Source organism: Epinephelus moara, chromosome 21 (genome assembly GCF_006386435.1).
Source record: "Epinephelus moara isolate mb chromosome 21, YSFRI_EMoa_1.0, whole genome shotgun sequence".
NCBI classification, from domain to species: domain Eukaryota; kingdom Metazoa; phylum Chordata; class Actinopteri; order Perciformes; family Serranidae; genus Epinephelus; species Epinephelus moara.
Window position 1 is genome coordinate 27,191,120 of NC_065526.1, and position 20,460 is coordinate 27,211,579.

General features: G+C 40.1%; 2 protein-coding genes across 2 annotated transcripts in view; one reads left to right on the forward strand and one right to left on the reverse strand.

The window, feature by feature from the left end:
• Positions 1 to 12,239, forward strand: part of tesk2 (testis associated actin remodelling kinase 2) — a 32,588-nt gene extending 20,349 nt beyond the window's left edge. Inside the window, exons 6-13 of the mRNA XM_050033746.1 lie at positions 1,679 to 1,825; positions 3,157 to 3,239; positions 5,105 to 5,189; positions 5,934 to 6,017; positions 6,981 to 7,067; positions 9,076 to 9,214; positions 11,017 to 11,550; positions 11,839 to 12,239. Of these exons, the coding sequence (XP_049889703.1) occupies positions 1,679 to 1,825; positions 3,157 to 3,239; positions 5,105 to 5,189; positions 5,934 to 6,017; positions 6,981 to 7,067; positions 9,076 to 9,214; positions 11,017 to 11,550; positions 11,839 to 12,137 (1,458 nt within the window). The 3' untranslated portion in view covers positions 12,138 to 12,239. The remainder of the gene's footprint in view (positions 1 to 1,678; positions 1,826 to 3,156; positions 3,240 to 5,104; positions 5,190 to 5,933; positions 6,018 to 6,980; positions 7,068 to 9,075; positions 9,215 to 11,016; positions 11,551 to 11,838) is intronic.
• A 3,241-nt stretch (positions 12,240 to 15,480) lies between these two features.
• On the reverse strand, positions 15,481 to 19,225 carry si:ch211-155e24.3 (uncharacterized protein LOC100150696 homolog). Its single transcript, XM_050033750.1, has 4 exons — positions 18,642 to 19,225; positions 18,432 to 18,541; positions 17,915 to 18,008; positions 15,481 to 17,398 (listed from the first exon to the last, which is right to left on the reverse strand). The coding sequence occupies exons 1-4, from the start codon at positions 18,853 to 18,855 to the stop codon at positions 16,455 to 16,457; spliced, it is 1,362 nt and encodes a 453-aa protein (XP_049889707.1). The 5' UTR covers positions 18,856 to 19,225; the 3' UTR covers positions 15,481 to 16,454.
• Between the last annotated feature and the right edge of the window lie 1,235 nt (positions 19,226 to 20,460).

A 20,460-nucleotide genomic window follows, 5' to 3' on the forward strand; every position in this document is an offset into this window, starting at 1 on the left:
GTCATACTCAAAAGTAACTTCTAATTTATCTGAACCAAACTTAAATTCTGGGAGTATCCGTAATTTCCCCCTAGAGAAAATAACAACCTTTGTTTTGTCTGTGTTGACAGTTAAATACCAGTTTTTACAATAAGAAGCAACTGCATTTAATGCGGCCTGTAATTCTGAAGGAGTCTCTGCCAGTACAATCATATCATCCGCGTAAAGCAGGACATATAATTTCAAATATATCCCTATTTCACCATTCATCACATTGCGGCATTCAGTTGAAAAAAGCTGAAGTCCGTTGTACCATTGACTCACATATTTTTCAAAGTCATTTAAATATAGTGCAAACAATAGTGGTGATAAATTATCCCCCTGACGCACTCCTACATTACATACAAATTGTTCAGATAAATCATAACCAGCTCTAACACAAGATTAATGCAGTGTGAATCTATTTAGAATCAAGTCAGTGATATGCATGTTGATTTTCTATCGTTTTATACTTTAAATTCAATACCAAATAACCTTGTTAAAGACACCACTGATTAAAAGCGCAATTTAGTTAGCATCTTTTGATGTTGTAATTGTCCTTTAGAGGCTGAACCATTATGGCAATTAAGATTTGAGTGGTCTAGAGAGATGGTGTGATAAGGGATGTGACCCTGCATTCAGCTGGAAAAATCACACACAGCTCATTGAGTTATTGAGTATTAAAATTGTCTTGGTCAGGTTATATCGCTATCATTCATACATAGTTTTACATTCACTGTAAAAATATAATAAGATTATCGGAAAATTAGGATTAATCTGACCAGAAGCCCAGTTTAATAAATCGTGTGAAGAAGTAGCGACCTCCTCCCCTTGCCATCGGCCCCCTGTGTCCTAATTCTGTGCCTGTCAGTCATAACGATAACCAGACCATCTCTTTATCCCATCTCAGCTCTATCTAGTTAACCACTGTTGTTCGTGATATGTTGACATGGGATTAGTGTGTCTGTGTGTTTGCATGCAAGCAGCGAGGTCAGACAAGTTATTCTGGATCAAAGCTGACAGACAGAATGAAGGACCCTGGCCACTTTTAAACCCACTGAGCTGATTTGTCCTCTTGGCTGCCCACTCTTCGGCGCGATCAGGCGGTCCACATTCATGCATGTAGGAAACTAGCAGTTCTGCCTGCCAGATTTTATTCAGGCAATTGCTCGATACACCAGCTAGCCCCCAGGCCGGCAGGCGGGCCGTCTGTAACCCAAGCAGCCCACCAATCAGTCATCCACTCTGGGAGCCAGCTGGATAGGCAGTTGGTCTGTGTAATGTGTCAGTATCTTTATGTAGTTTGAGTGTGTCACCAGTTGACCAATGGATTTGCAAGCTAACTAACCAGTCTGTTGTTTCTGTCATAGGGAACATGGAGTGTTATATTGCTATGTATGGAGTATTATATTCACTACGTGTCACATTTAATTCCTGTGAAAAATCATGTGACATCTCCCCAGCTCGCTGATAACATGCTGTCAGAAATTAAATTTAAAACAATTTGTTAAATCCATTTGTCGGCCTAGCACCTTTTTTTAATTATTAGAAATTGAAAACTGAAATTGTATATTATATATTCTAGTAAAATTAAATACTTTGTGCTCCTTTTCTTGTGTGACGAAGTTTCAATAATGTGTCTCGCTTTGTCTTTCTCCAGTACATCAATGGTGGAAACCTGGAGCAGCTTCTAGACAGCAACAAACACCTGAGTTGGCCCACAAGGGTGAAACTGGCCTGTGAGATCGCTAGCGGTCTGGCTTACTTGCACTCCAAAGGCATATTCCACCGGGACCTCACCTCCAAGGTTAGCTAGACAGGCTAATTGCTTGTTAAGAGGAGAAAACAATGCCAAAAATAGAACTGTAGGCCCTCTCGTGTCCCCAGGACAACACAGAAACATTTCCTGTAGCATCATATATATATTTATAACCTTTGTACATAAAACATGTGTGTTAGATCTAGGAGACAAATGTTAAAGATGTTGGGTCTTAATACACTTATGTGCTCAGACTTTTACTCCCAGACCTGTTAACCTCTCTGTAAAGAACACTGTCTCAGTCACATGTGATAATCTGTAGCAGGCACCTTCTAGTTTTCCGACTTGACCCAGAGCCTGTTGGCATGGAGCTGGCAGGGAACGAGGACAGTATGCACCCTGCTGTAAACTCATATCCATTACCTGTATAAGCTTATAGTTGTTCATTAGTGGGAGAATAAAAAAGTGGACAGAGAAATATAGAGAAGCTTTAGTGAAACCTGTTTTAGTAGACAATAGTTTTGCAGTTTACCCTGAGGGTTAAATGGTGTAGTCATAGCGTCTCAGATCATAGTACCTCAAATTAATGCAAAGTCCATTTGCCCATGACTCACACATCAGTCATGAAACTCAATGGACAAAGCAACATTCTCTTCTTGTTTATTCTAATTATTGCTATGTACTTGTTCCAAGCACTCTCTTCCAGCTGTAACTTCATCCTGTTTTGGAGATTATGCTTTGTTTTTATAGAGCTACATTTCAGTCTAACCTTCCATTCTAAAGGAGTTATAAGCCATAAATTAATAAAGTACGAGACAGGCCCAGGACACAGAGACATAAAGGGCAATGTGACAGTTTAAGACGTATGTAAACTAACTCACTTTACACATTAAATATGTACTGTGCATTAATGTACACTGAAGCAGCATGGTACAGTGTGCTAACCCAAGTAGAATGACATGTATGAATTAATTGTGAGTATATAAAACATTAAGCTCAATCTCTTGTTGCATGATGTAATGAATGTAATTTTGTCAGAAGTGCATGTACTATTTTCTGCAGTACAATCACAAAGCTGCTTGGATAATATTAAAGACTGTTGCAACAAGCACAAACAGTACATTTATAGATGGTTCTGTTTAAGGTGAAGAGGAAGAGTCCAAACTTCATAGCAGTGCATATTGAAATAGCCTGTTAATACCCATTTTGAAATGTACAGAGAATGAGAATGTAAATTATACTGAAGGCTCAAGTTCATTAAGGAAGAGGTTTGGCTGATATCGTCATGCTGTAAAAATGCTTTTTTTTAAATACCTCTGTGTCACTACTTCCTCAATTACACATGATAAATATCTGATAATGTTTTTCTGTGTTCACAGAACTGTCTGATCAAATGTGATGACTATGGCTACACAGCAGTGGTGGGAGACTTTGGCCTGGCGGAAAAGATCCCCACCAATCTGTAAGGAGTTCTCCACTCATTACTGCTCTACATATATGTACCCAGTCCCAGATGATTATACGGAATTACAAAAGGACTTTAATCAAAGAAAGAAACCTTTAGGAAGCTCATTTTGATTATTCTGATTGCTAGTGAGAGTAATTCCCTAAACTCTGTCGACACACGCTTGTAACGAATGCCTGCAAGTGAGCTCACTGCATCTTTGGCTGTGGCTGGTTAATGTAAAACTCACCATGCGCAGGAAAGTTGCCACAAAACTCTTGTGTAGTGCGACATACATGGCGGTGATGAGCTTAATCAGCATGGTGTGAACTCATTTGGCAAGCACTTAAATGCAACATAATGTTATATGTAAAAGTCCCGCACTCTTGCTTTAATTAATTATTGATTACTTTTGATATTAACATTGAATATAATGAATATGGAGTGTGAAAGGGGCTTTCATCCGTCTCTTGATTAAGGGAACTTTGTGGCCTTTGTGGCACAGTAACTCTGTGGTTGAGTCTCAGCTGTTCTCATCTGCTCCTGTAGCCGGTTGTTTGTTCATCTGTTAGCAGTAACAATTTTATAGTCTGGTGATGTGGTGGTAAAGTAGCTGTGTACTTTGAGCTTATTTGGGTGTTTTCTCTGCCCCCTACTGACCAAAAACTTCATGAGGTGTCATCAGAAAAAGTTTTCACAGCTCCAAAACAAAAATATTTACATGGTAACTCTAATATTTTGGAATATGTGACATTGAGTGGGTCAGTGTATCTGTTAAAGTAGTTTTTTTTTTTTTTTTGCCCTAACCTATTTTAGTAAATTAATTATTCACCATTAGGCCCTGTTTTTGTTAACTGTAGCTGCACTCGCCTCATTTTACACCAGGAGTTAGTCTTTGTATTGACACTTTGGAAACCGGTCAAGCTATAAAGTATCACATCTGCTGCAAGTCATTTATAATAGCCATAAAAAGAGAGAAGATGTCCAAATGTCCACGCCTGCTCTTCACTACAATGTTTTTATTCTTTTCTGTTTTTCCTATTACAGCTATTTGTAACTCACTTAAGTGTGTGCCTCCTCCTCATACCAGGCGCAGGGTTATTTATTAACACATGTGTCTGGCACTGACATTAAGAGCATGCTGTACAGTTCACATTCTCAACTTTAGTGTTTTGATAACAGGAGGATACTATCAGTGCAGGGTTTTGGTTTTTAATGCGACAGTAGCACAATGACGGAGGCAGGTTGTTTTCTCTGCCATGAAATATCTTCAGGGGCACAGTTGATGCGACTTTGACAAATGACAATTTCTGCAATCTTGCGTTATAATTCTGTACCCACAAAGATCAGAGATACAAAATTTGGTCCAACTTCACCCAATCTAAATCTAAATAAAGTGAAAGCTACTGAATTTGAACGATCAGAGAGCAAAGTTCATTATACAGGCTATCTAAAATGATTTTTTAAACTGATTGAAAGGTAAGACAGCAGTCATTCTCACTTTAAAACTGCATTTATTTGTTAACTGGAGGGTACACAGAGACCAGAGGGTAATTTGAGTGAAAAAAAAACAGCGCAAGGAGCTTATCGGCTTCGTTTATCTAGAAGGTTGTTCATATTACCATTACAGACACAGGCCAAAGAAATTGTTTTACACCCTCCAACAAATGCACTAAACAAACTGACACTGAGTCTGCTCTGCCCACATGATTTTATTACACTATTCGACTAGCACACACAAATTGGCACCAATTTTAGCACAATTACTTCCTTGTTATAAAGGACCAGATACATCCACATGTACATAATCTGTGTGTGTGTGTGTGTGTGTGTGTGTGTGTGTGTGTGTGTGTGTGTGTGTGTGTGTTTTTTTTTTTGTGCAGTGCTGAGGTAGAGAAACTATCCGTGGTTGGTTCTCCTTTCTGGATGGCTCCAGAGGTGCTGAGAGATGAGCCCTACAACGAGAAGGTAAAGTCACTAACTTTGACCTCTCACCTTAAGTAGCAAGTAGTAATATAAACTGAGATGACATGGAAAATCAAATAAGATTACGTTAAATGACTTTGATTAAACTTATACCCCTGGATGGATCATAAAAGCAGCAAAAAACAATATGTATATCAAAACAAAACACTAATGATGCATAGTGAATGAGTTGGGAAGAAGATGCATGGTTTTCACTGAACATTGAATTTCTGGGGAATTGTTTAAGTTTAAGTTTATTTACTTTATTAATCCCCCTGAGGGGAAATTCAATGTTTTCACTCTTGCTTGTCAATTACACACAGGTCTGAAAGACACACACATGCACAAACAGGACCTATACATGCACAAAGTGGAGAGATGTCAGAGTGAGGGGGCTGCCCTTGGTGAGGCGCCCCGAGCGGTTGGGGGGTTCGGTGCCTTGCTCAAGGGCGCCTTGCTCAAGGGCGCCTTGGCAGTGCCCAGGAGGTGAGCTGGCACCTCTCCAGCCACCAGTCCATGCTCCATATTTTGGTCTGGACGGGGACTCGTACAGGCGACCCTCCGGTTCCCAACCCAAGTCCCTATGGACTGAGCTACTGCCGCCCCCAGTATCCCCCCAGTGTGGGATTTAGAGTTATATTTCAGGCAGGAAGTCCACAAATGTGTCACTTTATAATAAACCAGACATTACTGAAAAAACAAATCTTTGTTGTTTGCTCGTCTTTATGTGTGTCTGTGTGTTTTCAGGCCGACGTATTCTCCTACGGTATAGTCCTGTGTGAGATCATTGCGAGGGTGCAGGCTGACCCTGACTTCCTTCCCCGCACAGAGGTGAATGCACATCTACTTCTCACCTCTTTTCCACCCTTTAACCTCGTATCACTCCATCTTCCTGTTTGCTTTGTACACCGGTTAATCTGTTGGTGTCCCATAATTAACGCTCTGTTTATACTGTGTTGCATTCACATGACTCATACAGACCTAAGAGTGAGTGCTCAAGTCTGCTTTTTACTTTTGCAAATGGAAAACTTTAATGGAACTGGAACCATCAGCCAATTTTATTGACTAATTATAGCTTATAAGATGTAGTATATGAAGGTATTTGTGTAAATGTCATCCACCAGACAGTAGTTTGTGTTTTAAATTTTAAATGTGCTGCTCAGTACATTTTGTACCTAAATTCAAGGGATCATTATTAAATTTTTTATACATTTATTTTAAAAATGAAAATGGGTTATTGTGTAAGACGCAAAGGTGTTTTTTTGATACGGGTATTGGCCACAATAGTCCAGTTTTGGCTAGGCTCAACTATTGTGTAGTTTTAAGTCAACTTTCTGATTAGATTTGTCGACATGCTCTCCTAATATGAGATAAATGTTGTGTTTTCTTATTCAATATGCAATGAAAGGGCATCTTAAATTAAGTGTAGAGTGCCTTTAACACAGTGGAATGCAGCTCTTTACCCCAAACACTTTGTTTTTTGTCTTCAATTTAATTCTTAACATACTGTAAAAATATTTTAGCTTTTTTCTATCACACATCCTGTGTTATTTAAGATATCAGTGGACTGAAAGAGCCAAAACACAAACTTATCATTCAGCAGGACCGTGCCAGACGGATTAGTTTGACATGAAGCTGGTTTTGGCAGAAGTGTTGCAGTATGTCAAACATCTGATGAAGCTCTGTCTTTTTCTGTCTTTATCCCACTTTTAGAAAGGTAAATAAGAGTTTCCTGTTTAACATTCATATATCCAAAATCTCTCTGTCTCTCTGTCTTCTCTCCCTCCTGAGCAGAACTTTGGCCTGGACTATCACACGTTCCAGCACATGGTTGGAGACTGTCCGCCTGACTTCCTCCAGCTGGCTTTCAACTGCTGCAACGTGAGTCCACCACACTCCTGTCCAATCTGTTTGTCATAGTCTCTGTCAATTAAGACATTACAATTTTGTAACAAGCCATGAAGTTGCTGAAGTTAGTGTCAGGTGTTTGTGTTTGGTCATGTTTAAAGGAATACTTCACCCTCCAAATGACCATTTGTGTGTGTTACCTTGTGTTTGTGAGGAAAACTTTGTTTTTCTTGTAAGCCTAGGGTGAACAACAAATCCAAAAATGGAGAACATTCTTGATGACTTTAAGTCAAAGAGGTCTGTGATTAACAACAGCAAAACTATATTAACACATTGGTTTCTCCCAACTTGTGCAGTGTAATACAAATCTCATTTATCCCGTCGTAAGCTCAGTACTTGACAAACACACAGCCCTTTCTGATGGTGGACTGACCTAAAAGTAAAAATTATCTATGCTCTCTTCAAATCCAGAGTCCATTGACACAAACAGTGATTTAACCTCGCAGAATGGGAGCTGCTGATCTACTACTGCCTTGACTGGTAGTTTGTTTGTTATTGTGTGACTTTGGCGTTTTAAAGGTGTTTCAGATTCAGCAAACCTTCATTTTGGATTCTTCGTTCTCAGGAGGCACATGAGACAAAGAAAGTTGTCTTCATGAATGCAAGTTAGCACAGAGTGAGTGAGTGATATACACTTGGTCATTTGGAGAATGACGAACTCTGTGTTTCCCCAAATAGCTTGTCTTGGTTGTTACTTTGGATTTCCACGATTTTATTTTTAATTTCTTAAGTAACTATTATTACCTTGTTCAGAAGTAGGGGGGCAATCAGATTATCTGAATAATCTGATTTAGCTCACTATCCAGGGGGTCTTCTGTTCACTAAAAGCTGGATCAGTTGGTTCTCAGCTTCGCTCAATGTTCATTCATTGATTTGCTGTCAAACTATTGACATAAGGAGGAACATTAAGTAAATCAAACCTAATCAAACATTCTTTTTTCACGAGAGATTAGTTTTGCTCACATCACATAATAATCACTGGACTGAAATAGTGTTTTTCCCCTCTCTGACATAATTACAAACCACAGAGGATGAGGGCATTAAAGATTTTGGAGCACCCCGCTGACTGATCCTATATTGGCTCCGTCCATCCCCTCTCATCCTTGTCTGTTGTCTCGCTTTTATCATCCTTTTCTCCCTTATCCTCCATCCAAGTCTTTTCCAGAGCACTCAAGTGTAATTTCATCTTCTCAATAGTCAGTTTTACAGTGTCTTTCTAGCGTCTGATTTCAACCCCCTTGAACTTCAGTGTCAGCTGCATGTCTATATCTTTCAGTCACATTTTTGTCTCCTGTCTTGTTTTTCCATCTGTTCTTTTTCTCGCCTAACAACAGTCTGCCTCATATAACTTCTCCCTCTTTCACACTGTCTGCCTCTCCTTATTTCTTCCAATTTTTGTCTTTCCCTTCCCTTCATCTTCAGCTTAAGTTTTCTAATAGTTTTCCTCACTTTTAAATACTTTAAATAAAGATGCTCGATGTAGTGTTTTAATTGTGAGGGAAAAAAAGACCCAGATATTATTGCCATAGACGTCTGAAAATGTAAACACGCGAGTCATGTTGCTTCCTGTCGCAAAGAGGACTTCATTTACACGTTAAGGTGTTTTGTTTTTCACAGGCTTTTCTTTTGTACCACTTTCTCTAAAGAAACTTAATGTTTCAAAATAAAGTGCCAATAAAAAAGCCAGTAAACAATCTTCTTTGTACCATAAAACATTATAGTTCCTGGAAAACCAACTTGTAAAATACAATGCAAATGCTTTTAGAAGCATCAGCTGTGTTCTTGTTTGTTTATGTAAATTATTTTAATGCTTTAATATTGTTGTGTTTTCCTTTTCCTGATAATAACCTGATGAGTGTGATCCCTGCTCCTGCACCATGCTACGGTATATAAACACAAATCTTATAAGTCTCCATATCGTGTGTCGTCCCCCCCCCCCCCCCCCCTCCCCACCCCACCACCACCACCACCACCACCACAGATGGACCCTAAACTCCGTCCGTCCTTCCCAGACATCGTCAGGCACCTTGAGGAGATTCTGGCACGCCTTAAAGTTGAAGAGATGGAGCATGAGTGTGTCCCTCTTTCTGGGGACAACGACAAGAAGACCATAACAAAGAGTAAGAGCACTGCACAAAATCTCACTCTGTGATGCTGTGATCTGTCGTTTCAGCTTTAGCTTTACAGACAAATAAAGTCATCTCCTTTTGTTTATGAGAAGATGCCTGTGAAAGAAGGTGGTAGGAAGTGAGGGTAATCTATGTTATACCCTTCTTCTGGCCTTCCAAGCCTTTCACCTCCAGGGCTGCCTGTATTCTTATGTAGTCAGACTGCTGCCAACTGCTCAGTGAGTCAATATTTCACTTGTTATCCTGTCGGATAACTGTGCCTGATAGAAACTTCTCTCCTCTCCTAACACCAGTTCCTCTTGCAAAGCACAATGGTGATTCTGTGTTTGTTCAGTCATTTACAAGGACACTGTTGACACTGTCCTCATCCAAACATACAGCCAGGTTTGTTCAAGCCAGATTTAAACTTCACTTCCTTTTTAGTCATACGGTCAGCTTGCAGGAGAGTACTATTCCTATTTCCACTATTATATCTGGATCCCTCGTTATTTGGGATCATATACGCAAAGTCAAATATCTTCTAACATTTATCCGTGTCACACTTCAAAGAACAGTCCTTGATTGCTGATAATATAAACTTCACTATGACTTAGGAGGAAAACTGGTCTGAGATTTTAGATGCCTATTTTGAGATACTTGATCCATGCAGGCCCAGGTTTCACTTCTAATTTGGTCCAGTGTACCGCCGCCTGCATGTCTGACCATCACGGAGTCAGCAGGCAGTAATGTTTTTGTTTAGACGAGCCAAACGGCTTCTCTTCCTTCGTGCTGCAGTGTGTGAAGAGGGAGAGCACGAACGTATGACGTCACAGGATGCAAGAGTGAGCTATAGTTGTGACACAAACTTGGTTTCTTACATGTGGTGTTGTTAATCAAGATCAAGCTTACACAGTTTATGAAACACAGTCGGGGCCTGTTGGCATAAGAAATATCTCTTATGTAGCTTTTATTGTGTGGAAAACATGGCCTGGGTCTGACAGTTCTTACTCCTCATCTGATGTCGTTTGTTAGAGTACGTCACAAACTCTGTCCCTCCAACTCCCCCTCTCTGTTTACCTGATAACATCAGCATTTCCTCAAAACCACAATCACCCTCATAGTAGGAAATCTGTTGCATAACAACTTTTTAGCCAAATATTTTTGTAGCTTTTTTTGGTCGTCATGAGTCAGAAGAGTAATTCTTTCATTTGTTTCCTGGCATGTCAAGATACACGATCTCTCAGAAGTTCAACAGAACTTTGAGATTTGAGAGGAGGATAAAATAAGATGTTTTCTTGGTTAGCTCAGCTGCTTCAATGTATCATCTTTGGGAGGTGATTTTTGTGAACTAGGGAAATTGCTCTTTCTTTCCTAACGATGTAATCAATGGCTGCAAACTGAAAATAACTCCTTTTAAATCCCTGTTTCTGTGGTCCTCAAATCTTTCTTTCCTCTTAATGTTTTTCCTCCTGCACCAGTCAAAGTTGAGACAATATTAAGACCCTACCAAACTTCATATGCCATTTTTGTATAATAAAGATAAGGTCATCCCGTGCCTTTGGAAACATCTTAAGAACAGAGATTTAAGGAACTCATGTCTCAGTACTTTATGAAGGATTAAGCCTGTATTGCCACCTAGTGGTTCCAATAGATTCTCTATTTTACCATCAGAATTAACAAGATATGACAATGAAAAAACCCCCACAACATTTCACTCTAGAATAAAATACATGATACATTACTTTAAATTTTATAATTTAATGTAAAATCCGTGCAAAATGTGTCACAAAAATGTATCTGTTTTTTTGTTCAAGGTGAGAAGATCCAGGGCTTTAAACGGCTTAACCCTCTTGGTTTCCCAGATGATAAAATCCCCCCTAAATCCCCCCGCCCTCGACGAAACATCTGGCTCAGCCGCAGCCAATCAGACATCTTCTCCTGCAAACCAGGGAGAAAAGTCAACGTTCAAGACCCTTACTATAACCCCCCCATCGCTCAGCGAGCTTCAAAAGCCCGCAAGATCAACCCCTTTACTGCTCGAGAGGACCTATGTGGGGGCAAGATCAAGTTTTACGACGTGCCCAGCAAGTCTGTCTTCTCGCTGGTGTTTGACCTGCACTCACCTCCAGGAAGTGCGTTCAGTAACCAGCCGTCTGCTCATGGACCTGGAGGACCCCAACAGGAGACATCTTACTACTGGCAGCAGCTGCCAGGAAGACAGTGTCACTCCTTACCGGTGTCTCCCCAGCTGCCCCGCTCCGAGGTCTTTCAACTTGTTGCTGCTATTAGCTCCAATAACAACAGTTCTGTTACCTGTAACTCCAGCCAGCTCTCCACAGCGCTGCCAGGTGAGTTGGTCTGATAAGGATGTCCTTTTAGCATTTGTGATTTAAAAGTTAAATGTGGCAAAAATAAAAAAAAATGGCTTTTTTGACACTGGCATTTGGCATTTGAAAACTGAGTTTTATGCCGTTATGGCTGTGGGTTGTGTGTGTACATGGTTTTTGGCAGTTGGTACAAGAGGGAAGCTGTTGCAGGAACTAAGCAACAGGCACAGATTTTTTTTTAACTCTATCACCAAATTAGTCAATAATCGTTCCCTTCCTCTCTTTCCTGTTTCTCCTTTTTTCTCTCAGCAACTAACTCCAGGTCTGACGCAGGCCTGATGGGGAATGACGTCCGGCAGAAGGCAGTGCTGAGCGGCTGGGCAAAGAAATATGTCGTGGTTGAGATCCCACCTTACTGCAGGCAGATAGGAAGGGATGAGGACGAAGAGGCAGAGGAGAGAAAGGATGTAAAAGAGGAGGATGAGCTTGGGGAGAGCTGGTCTCCGATGGTCCCCAGCAGCGAGAAAGACAGTGGAGAGGCGATGGACTGCTCCAGCAGCTTGGAGGAAGAGGAACAAGAGAGAGGGACAGACACCTGCCCCATGTAACACACATGTAAATCCACATGGACACACACACACACACACACACACACACACACACACACACACACACACACACACACACACACACACACACACACACAAAGGAGGCTGTGGATTTTGACAAGAGAGGGAGACTTTTACCCCTGGATGGAGGACGTAAACCGACAGACCGGATACATTTCAAAGATTTTGGAAAAATAAAATGTAAAAAGAAAAGACACTTGATTTTTTTTATCTGTCAAGTGAATGTATCACATGTTGACTCATAAATCAAGCACACCTGATGTAGATAATAACTGTCTTTCAAAGATATTATCACCCAGGTGTGACGGGACAAGTCTCTGTTTAGCACAAAAAAAAAAGCTTTTATCAACAAATGGACACTTGGCATAGAGATTATTTTTTATGAAAAGGTTGTTTATATTTAATATTGTGAGATGTTGTAGATTTTTTTTCCTTTCAAGGTTTCCTTTATTAAGCGTCTTGTCTATGACAAGGGGTATTGACGATCCCTTGTGTGGTGTATGTGTGAGTGTTTAAAAATCAAAGCTTGTGTTTTGATATTTTCCCTGTGCTCTTTGTTAGACACGTTTCTACTAAATCAAAACAAATCCCATATTTTTCTGATTAACGTTCAGATGAGAAAACACGAGGTGATTTATAATAACTGAGTGCCTGAAAAACAACACTCAGGACACAGACGTTTCATCTCAAACCATCCTAGCAACCCAGAACTAGACTGCACTTGTAAAATATTTTACACCATCAAGGTTTTGAAAACAGCCCCCTCTTGCAACTCTATTAACACACAATGAAGCCAAAACAAGTTAAAAAAAAAATCAGATTTAAAGCAAGACTATGTAACTTTTGACAAAATTACATCTTAGAAAAAATAGCTCAATTGACAAACAATAACACGCATCCTTACTCACTTCAGTACACTCAGGGATTTAGCTGCTATAGCTTTTTTGGTCTGGTGTGACCAGTAGCACATGGTGGCTAATGTGAGCAAGCTTTAGACATTGCTGAGTAACTGACAGTCATTTTGTTGACTGTCTTCCCTCTGCTATTGTGTGCAACACCATTTGGTCATATAGCACATAGCTTTGGTAAGATATTAATATATTAACTCATATTTTCTACGCTCCAAAAGGTAGTCATTGAAGGAACTTCAGAAAATCCTCAAGATGTTCATATTCAACATGCTATAATGCTATAATTACCTCTTAAGGCCACAGTGGACGCTGTTTTTCAAAAGTTGCATAGTCTCACTTTATATTCAAAACTAAAATGTATCAATACAAGATCCCAGTGTCAAACTTCTGATAAAGGCCAGCAGTAATGTTAATTATACATAATAATTCATTGTGTGAAAAAGCTGTCCTAAAACAGTGTTATAAACAAACAGCGATTCATGCTGTTTGTCCTTACAGATTTTTCAGTTCTTGTCAGTCGAACAGAAAGTTGCCTCGGGCTCATTGTTTCAACGTGACATTGGTGCTGAGATGACGAGAGGCTTTCCTGTTTCTGACTACGCAGTGTACTGCTACCCCGTTCTTACTGTCCCATGCATAAGAGGGAATCAAAATTTCATGTGGTGAAAATGAGTATAAAAGACCACATTTTTTGAGCAATAACTTCCCACACAGACTCCAATTAATTAATTCCACTTCAATTCCAATGTCTTTAAAAAAGAAAAAGAACCCGGTAAATTTCACTTACCTAGAGAGCCAAAAGAGACTTCAGTTAATCAAACCATTTTACTCAAAAGCAGCCGTGACTCAGCTTGAGTTGGATGAATAATATTTTGATTTGAGGGAAACAGCACAACCTGGTCTTTTATTTCTTTCCATTCAGATGTGCCAGATGTTCAGTTTCCACTTTGTTGTGCGGAAAATATCCAAATCAGACAGAGAGCCGAGCTGAGTACTAAATAAATGTAATGTTCGTTTTTCTCTTGAAAAGATAAGCTAAGTTAAAGTAGCAACATTTTACTTAAAATTCAATGTATATATTTTTTAATTGGGGCACATTTCCAATCTGAAGCTAAATGTTTTACAGCAAGATACTCTGACACACTCCCTAAGTAGTTGCTACTAACATTTGGTTCAGTTTGTCTCAGTGAAGGTCCAGTGTGTAGGATTTAGTAGCATCTAGTGGTGAGATACCAGAATTGAAACTTCTCCCGTGTGCCAAGAATGTAGAACTACTCTCCCCAATGTGAAAATGTAAGTGGCCCTATCTAGAGCCAGTGTTTGATTTGTCCATTCTGGGCTATTGTAGAACAACATGGTGGACCTGCTCTGTATGTAAGTATAAACATCTCATTCTAAGGAAACAAAAGCACAGTGGTTCTTATTTTCAGGTGATTAAACACTAATGAAAACATAGGTATTTATACTGTATGCCATTTCCGCCAATATATGCCCCTAAATCCTCCACACTGGACCTTTAAATGGTCTCATCACGGCATTTTCTACTTTTATCAACACACTCCAGTAAAATTTCTGAAATCGACTTTCTTGGGATAAAAGCCTTTTCATTTATTATTCAGTCTTGGGACGGTCAGTGTAACATCAGATCCGTTAATCAGTGTTCATCTAAATGTTTTCACTGTACAAACTAAATGACTTATGAAATAAGATTTATTTTTGTCGAACCACGTTTGTCTCCGCTGCAGCACGTCCTTCTGATGCTCATGTTACATTCTGCTGATCTCAGTCTGATCACTTCAATAGGAACTAAGATGCACTTGTACAGCGATATACGTGGGGATGTCCTCTGAACTACTTATCACTACTTTTCTATGCAACCAATGTAACTTTAATGACACTGTTTTACAGTATAAAGGATCTGATATTTATGAGAAAACATTTTTCATGTCTTACCTTTGTATATTTGTGTAAAAAGTTTGTGTTACCTGCTTTGATGAATACAGACAGATGTTTTTTGCTGATTGAGTAACAAGGCTTCTCTGAGTTTTCCTTGTGTTTGTCTCTTATTCTTATAAGCTCAGACAGCCTGGACTGAACATCTAGAGGCACATTTGTTTTGAAATAAGTGTGAAAACATTTGCTTTCAGACCGACAGTTGGTGTTAAAAGATCCACACTTTACGTCCTGATGGAGTGTCACAGTGGAGCCTCAGCTCTCTGGTTTCCACAGGTTGGTTGCAGTAAGAAATGTTTGACTGTTTCAGTCAGGCAGCCTGAACCCCAGTTTGTTTCTCTCTCTCGTGTCTCAGAGCTAAGCTTCCGGTTTCCTGAAAGATACATTCCTGACGATATGTAAAAAGCAGCCTGGAGGTCATCTGACAAAACTTACTGCAATTTTGAAGGTATTTCCAACATCCTTTAAGCCTCCTCTGTCCATCTGGACGAGAAAAGAATGTGCCTGCTGGCGAATATAAAAGATATTTACCATGATTTTTAACATTTGGTCATTTTAGTTGTCTTCTACATTTCAGCTCTGGCATCACTCAGATTTCAGCGTTTGGTGTAACATGGAAAAGCAGACTACCTGACGCCCTTATTGAAAAATATTGAAAAAAGAATCAGAATTTCATTCGTTATCTGCATCATTTTAATGAGTGAATCTTTCATGTTTCTGTCTGTGTGGAGTTTCCTAATGTGCATCATTGTATGTCACAACAGTCCAACATAAAAAACAAGCAGTCTCACAATAAAATGTGACAATGTGACTGTTATACACAACATATCAGAAGTGCTGATCTGAATAAAGTAGGTGTGTGTCACTCATTTTACAGTTACAGAGCCTTTCAAAGCAGGGACAACAACCACACCAGTGCATTGCATTTTCTGACACATTCCCTACAGATTGGATATACTGACCATTTACTGTGGTTAGAAATTTTAATGTGTTATTCGTCTAGTTTCAGGGAGCCAGTTAAATTCTACACAAGCACTTTTGTCAGCTATTGTTGTGAAAAGTGTTTAGTGTGATGGATTAAACCACACATGTAAGGTTCAAGAGTCCACTGAGTGTTTTTAAAACAGTGTGAAAAAGAACAGATGCTTTTGGCTGCCTGGAGCGGTGGGAAAAATACTAGGAAAAAAGCAAAGATGTGAATCTGTGTACATGATTTGTACTTGAACTTGCCACCACACTGGAATGACCCTTTAAGATTAACAATGATACTGTGTTTCCAGACTAATCTCTTTCATTATATCAAAATTTTAAATATCATAATATAAAACTGTTTTAAACCAAAGTAATACAATAAAACAACAATAAAAACAAACAATAATTTTAGCGATACGTCGCCAAACTATGTGATATATTAAATAAACCCCATGTGAGCTCAGTGTGCTGTTTTCTGATGCGACTTCAGGCTGGAGCGCTGGGTGAAGCACTTCCCACACAGCGAGCACTCATAGGGCTTCTCTCCGGAGTGGACGACTGCGTGTCTGATGAGATTGCACTGTTTGGTGAAGCTCCTGCCGCACTGCAGGCAGCTGAACGGTTTCTCCCCCGTGTGACTCCTCAGGTGCTCTTTGAGCTGACTGAACCTCATGAAGCTTTTGTCGCAGTACGTGCAGCTGAACCTCTTCTCGCCGATGCCGGACCTCCAGGGCGTCCTCATCCTCCTCGCCAGGCTGAAGCCGCTGCGGCTGTGCCCTGGGTTTGGAGACGTCAAATCCTCGTTTGGGTTCCTCGTGTGAGGAGAGTCTCTGTACTGATGTTGTGATTGTTGAGGAATCAAGCACTGATCCATGGTGTTTATCTGAGATAACGCACTGTGTCCTTCGTCTGGTTGCGGTCTCTTACATCCAAACGCTCTGGCTCGTCTTTTCACTCGTGCTGCGCTCACCACGACTGACTGTGATTTCCCTGTGTTCATTTGAGGCACCATGTCTTCCAAATGCAATCCACTTTGAGACGGGAACACAGAGGGGATTGGCTCAAACTGCTGCTCGGCATACGAGAAGCTTGGATCAACAGCGTCTCTGCACACATCAGATGACCACAGCTGTCTGTTACCTTCCTCTGTCACAAAGTTGTGGGCTGAATCGAGAGGAGCTGCGTTCTCATTGGGCTCTTCCTCATTCTCGTGTTTCACTATAAGCTCTGCCCCAGTTTGGTTTCTGTTCAGCTGCTGCTCTGGGAAAGCGCTGTAGCCGTCTGTTGGGGAAACCAGAGAGCCGTGGTCAGCTGGGCTCTCAGCTGAGTGGTAACGCTCTACAAAGCTGTCAGCCTGGGCAGGTTGTGAGGCGTCGAAACATGGCGGCTGCTCGGCTTCAGAGACTAAAGAAAGCACAGGAATAACACACCATCTTACATTAGAGGGTTTTCAATCTCTAAGTCTAACACATCTTTTAATTACTCCTCTTTTTTTATTGCAAAGAGTAATGTACAAAACATAGTCATTTCAACAGAACAAGAACTTTTAGGTCTTGGACAGATTCTCCAGGCACACTACTGCAAGTGTTGACATTATGTAGGCAATTCTTACAGAATGAAAGGCTGCCAGCGCTCCTTGTTTCTCTAGATGGCTTTGGGAACTAGTCTCAGGGATGCATCTTGAGAGACACTGAAACAATTCACTGGGTTTGCAGGATAAATTTTAGAGTGACACCCGCTACTAAACTGTCTTTTCTTTAGCTCTATTATGTACTCTAAATCAGTGAGCACATACTCTAATGCGCCGAGAAATTTGGATATTTTTTAATCACGTTCTGAACAACAAGCTTTAGAAGTACTCACTTGTTGCTGATAGTGTGATGAGCAAATAAGCGTCTGATGTTTGTGTTTTTAACTCACTCAGTTTGTCCTCTGAGTTCCACATGTCCTCCTCCGTGCACTCCTCTTTGATCATTATGTGTTCAGCTTCATTAGCAGGCTCTGCATCTGCACACTGCAACACCAGGCTCAACATTAACACTCACACAGGGGAGATGAACTACCTCACACACTGTGGAGTCATATACACACAGGTTGTGCAAGTAAAAGGAAAACACACCTGAGTTTACATCTCAGCACAACAGACTTACCACAGATATGGGTACATGAGCATGTTTCATAATCAGTTAATTATTTAAGTCATGTACCAAGTGAAGATGTAAGACATTTATCTGTTTAATATCATGGTAAATTTAACATACTTGGGCTTTGGACTGTTGGTCAAACAAAACAAGCAATTCAAAGACAACATTTTGCTCTGAGAACTTGTGATGGGCATTTTTCATGTTTTGCTGGCACTTCATGGGATGAATGTGCAGCTGATTAATCAAAAAGCAGGTGAAAGCAGAATCAAAATAATATTTTGTAGTGTTTATACCTGTTGGGGTTGAATTTGAGCCTCAGCATCCCAGTCTGTGCTCTGTCTGTCTTTGTTCAACACTACTTTGACTAAAGAGGTGAATCTCTCTGCTGCTGGAGGATAAAACACTGAGGAAGAAGAGGAACAAAAATACACAGTTTTAAAAGCAGAAACTACAGACAGTAAGTTGACACCAGGGAAAGAAATGATCATGCCACCCGTCCCCACCTTTCCTCCTGGCTCTCATCCTGGTCCTCCTCAGCTCAGCCTCCATCACCTCACACTTCCTCTTCAGCAGGTCGATGTCCCGCCGGCTCTGGCTCACCTCCAGCCGGAGCACCGCGCAGCTGTCATCCACACGCCGGTTTATCTCCGCCACGGCCGCCTTGGCCAGGACCTCCATGACGGACAGTATCTGGCTCTGGAAGCCGCAGTTCTCCATGTTGACGCCGACTTCCGCTTCTTACTCAAACACAAATAAATATATTCACCTGCACACGCCTGTATGTCACTCACTTTAGGATGATTGTGTACAAATTGCTGGTCAGAGGAGCGGGAGATGCTCTGTACTTGTTCTGTAATTTTTTCCCGTGGATTGTAGAGGGAGAGGGTCGCTCGGTTTTAACACCCCGCGGTTCGCACGGGCGGTCTCACTCCCTCTCTTCTTTATTCCCATCACTAATAATGCATATTTTTTCCTAACATACGGTAACACCTTTAGCTACGTGAAATTAACACAAATTGGGAAATGTTTAAGTATTTTTAACGTTAGCAGTGTTGTTAATTTAACGTCACTCCGTCACTAAGGGACATAATGGAATCCAAAACGAGGTTGGCACAGCAGCGTCATTTGTTGTGTTACCGTAAATATTTAACTACATGCGCAGTATGACACCAGCGCCGGAAATAGAACTCCAGCTCCACACGGTGAACTGAGGTGATTTAAATATTGACAAATATTACAAAGTTGCTAATATAGTAAGATATGTTTCCATTTTAATTGCACAACAGATATAACCTGAAATTGTTTCTGAATATAAAAAATAATTTTAAATTTAGAAGCCACACATTCAAGCATGACCACCATGCCATTGATACGCTGATATGAAGATATAGATCCAATCAAGGCCATGTTTAATAGTAGCACTATTTGGATATGTGTTTGTGCGTGACAGAGACATTGAATGCATTTTATAGTACCACTTTCAGTAAGTCACCCTTTATAAACAGTGCAACTAATGGTTAATACTCGTGATTTTGCATCACTTATGAGGCATTTATGGTCTAAAAAGACTATTTCTCAAGTATTTGGACCAAAAGCAATGTATTAACAGTTAAGGGATTTCTTTTAGTTGACTTGATGGCACATTAGAAAATGTGAAAGCCACAAGCATTTATTTATGGATTCCCAACATTTACATCTGCATTATTAGATAGATATTATCCATAGAAACACCAACCAAAGGAATTTTTCAAAACCTAGCATTCAAATGGTTGTTCTTAAAACTCTGATTAATTAATTATTTATTAACCAACAATAAAGCAATTTGTGACAACTTACAAAGACTTAATGAGGGGGTTTGATTCATGACCTCTATCCAGGATAAAGGCCCAGGAAATAGATATGGCCACAAACTGCCATACAGGGCTACACCGTATCAGTATCAGAGACTATCAAAATAGTGTATTATAATTCTGCTCCATACAACATTGCACTATGCATACCTGTAACACCGATGTCCAAGTAATATCTAGGTGTATACTTGTTACTGAATGTCTAAAACACAATGGTGAAATATGACTATATACATTTAGTGCAGGGATTAAGCACAGATTTGAGGTAGCTGACTTGAGCATTCCCATTTTATGCTACTTTAAACTTCTTCTCCACTATCATCACCCCCACTACTACAGTATAGATACTTAAAGTACATTTTGTTTCTAATACTTCTGTGCTTTTAGATAAGATTCTTTGTGATTCTTTGTTGTACTTTGTTGTAGAATGCCAGTCGTTGTGAATATTTTAGTGTAGGCCATTTTTGCAATC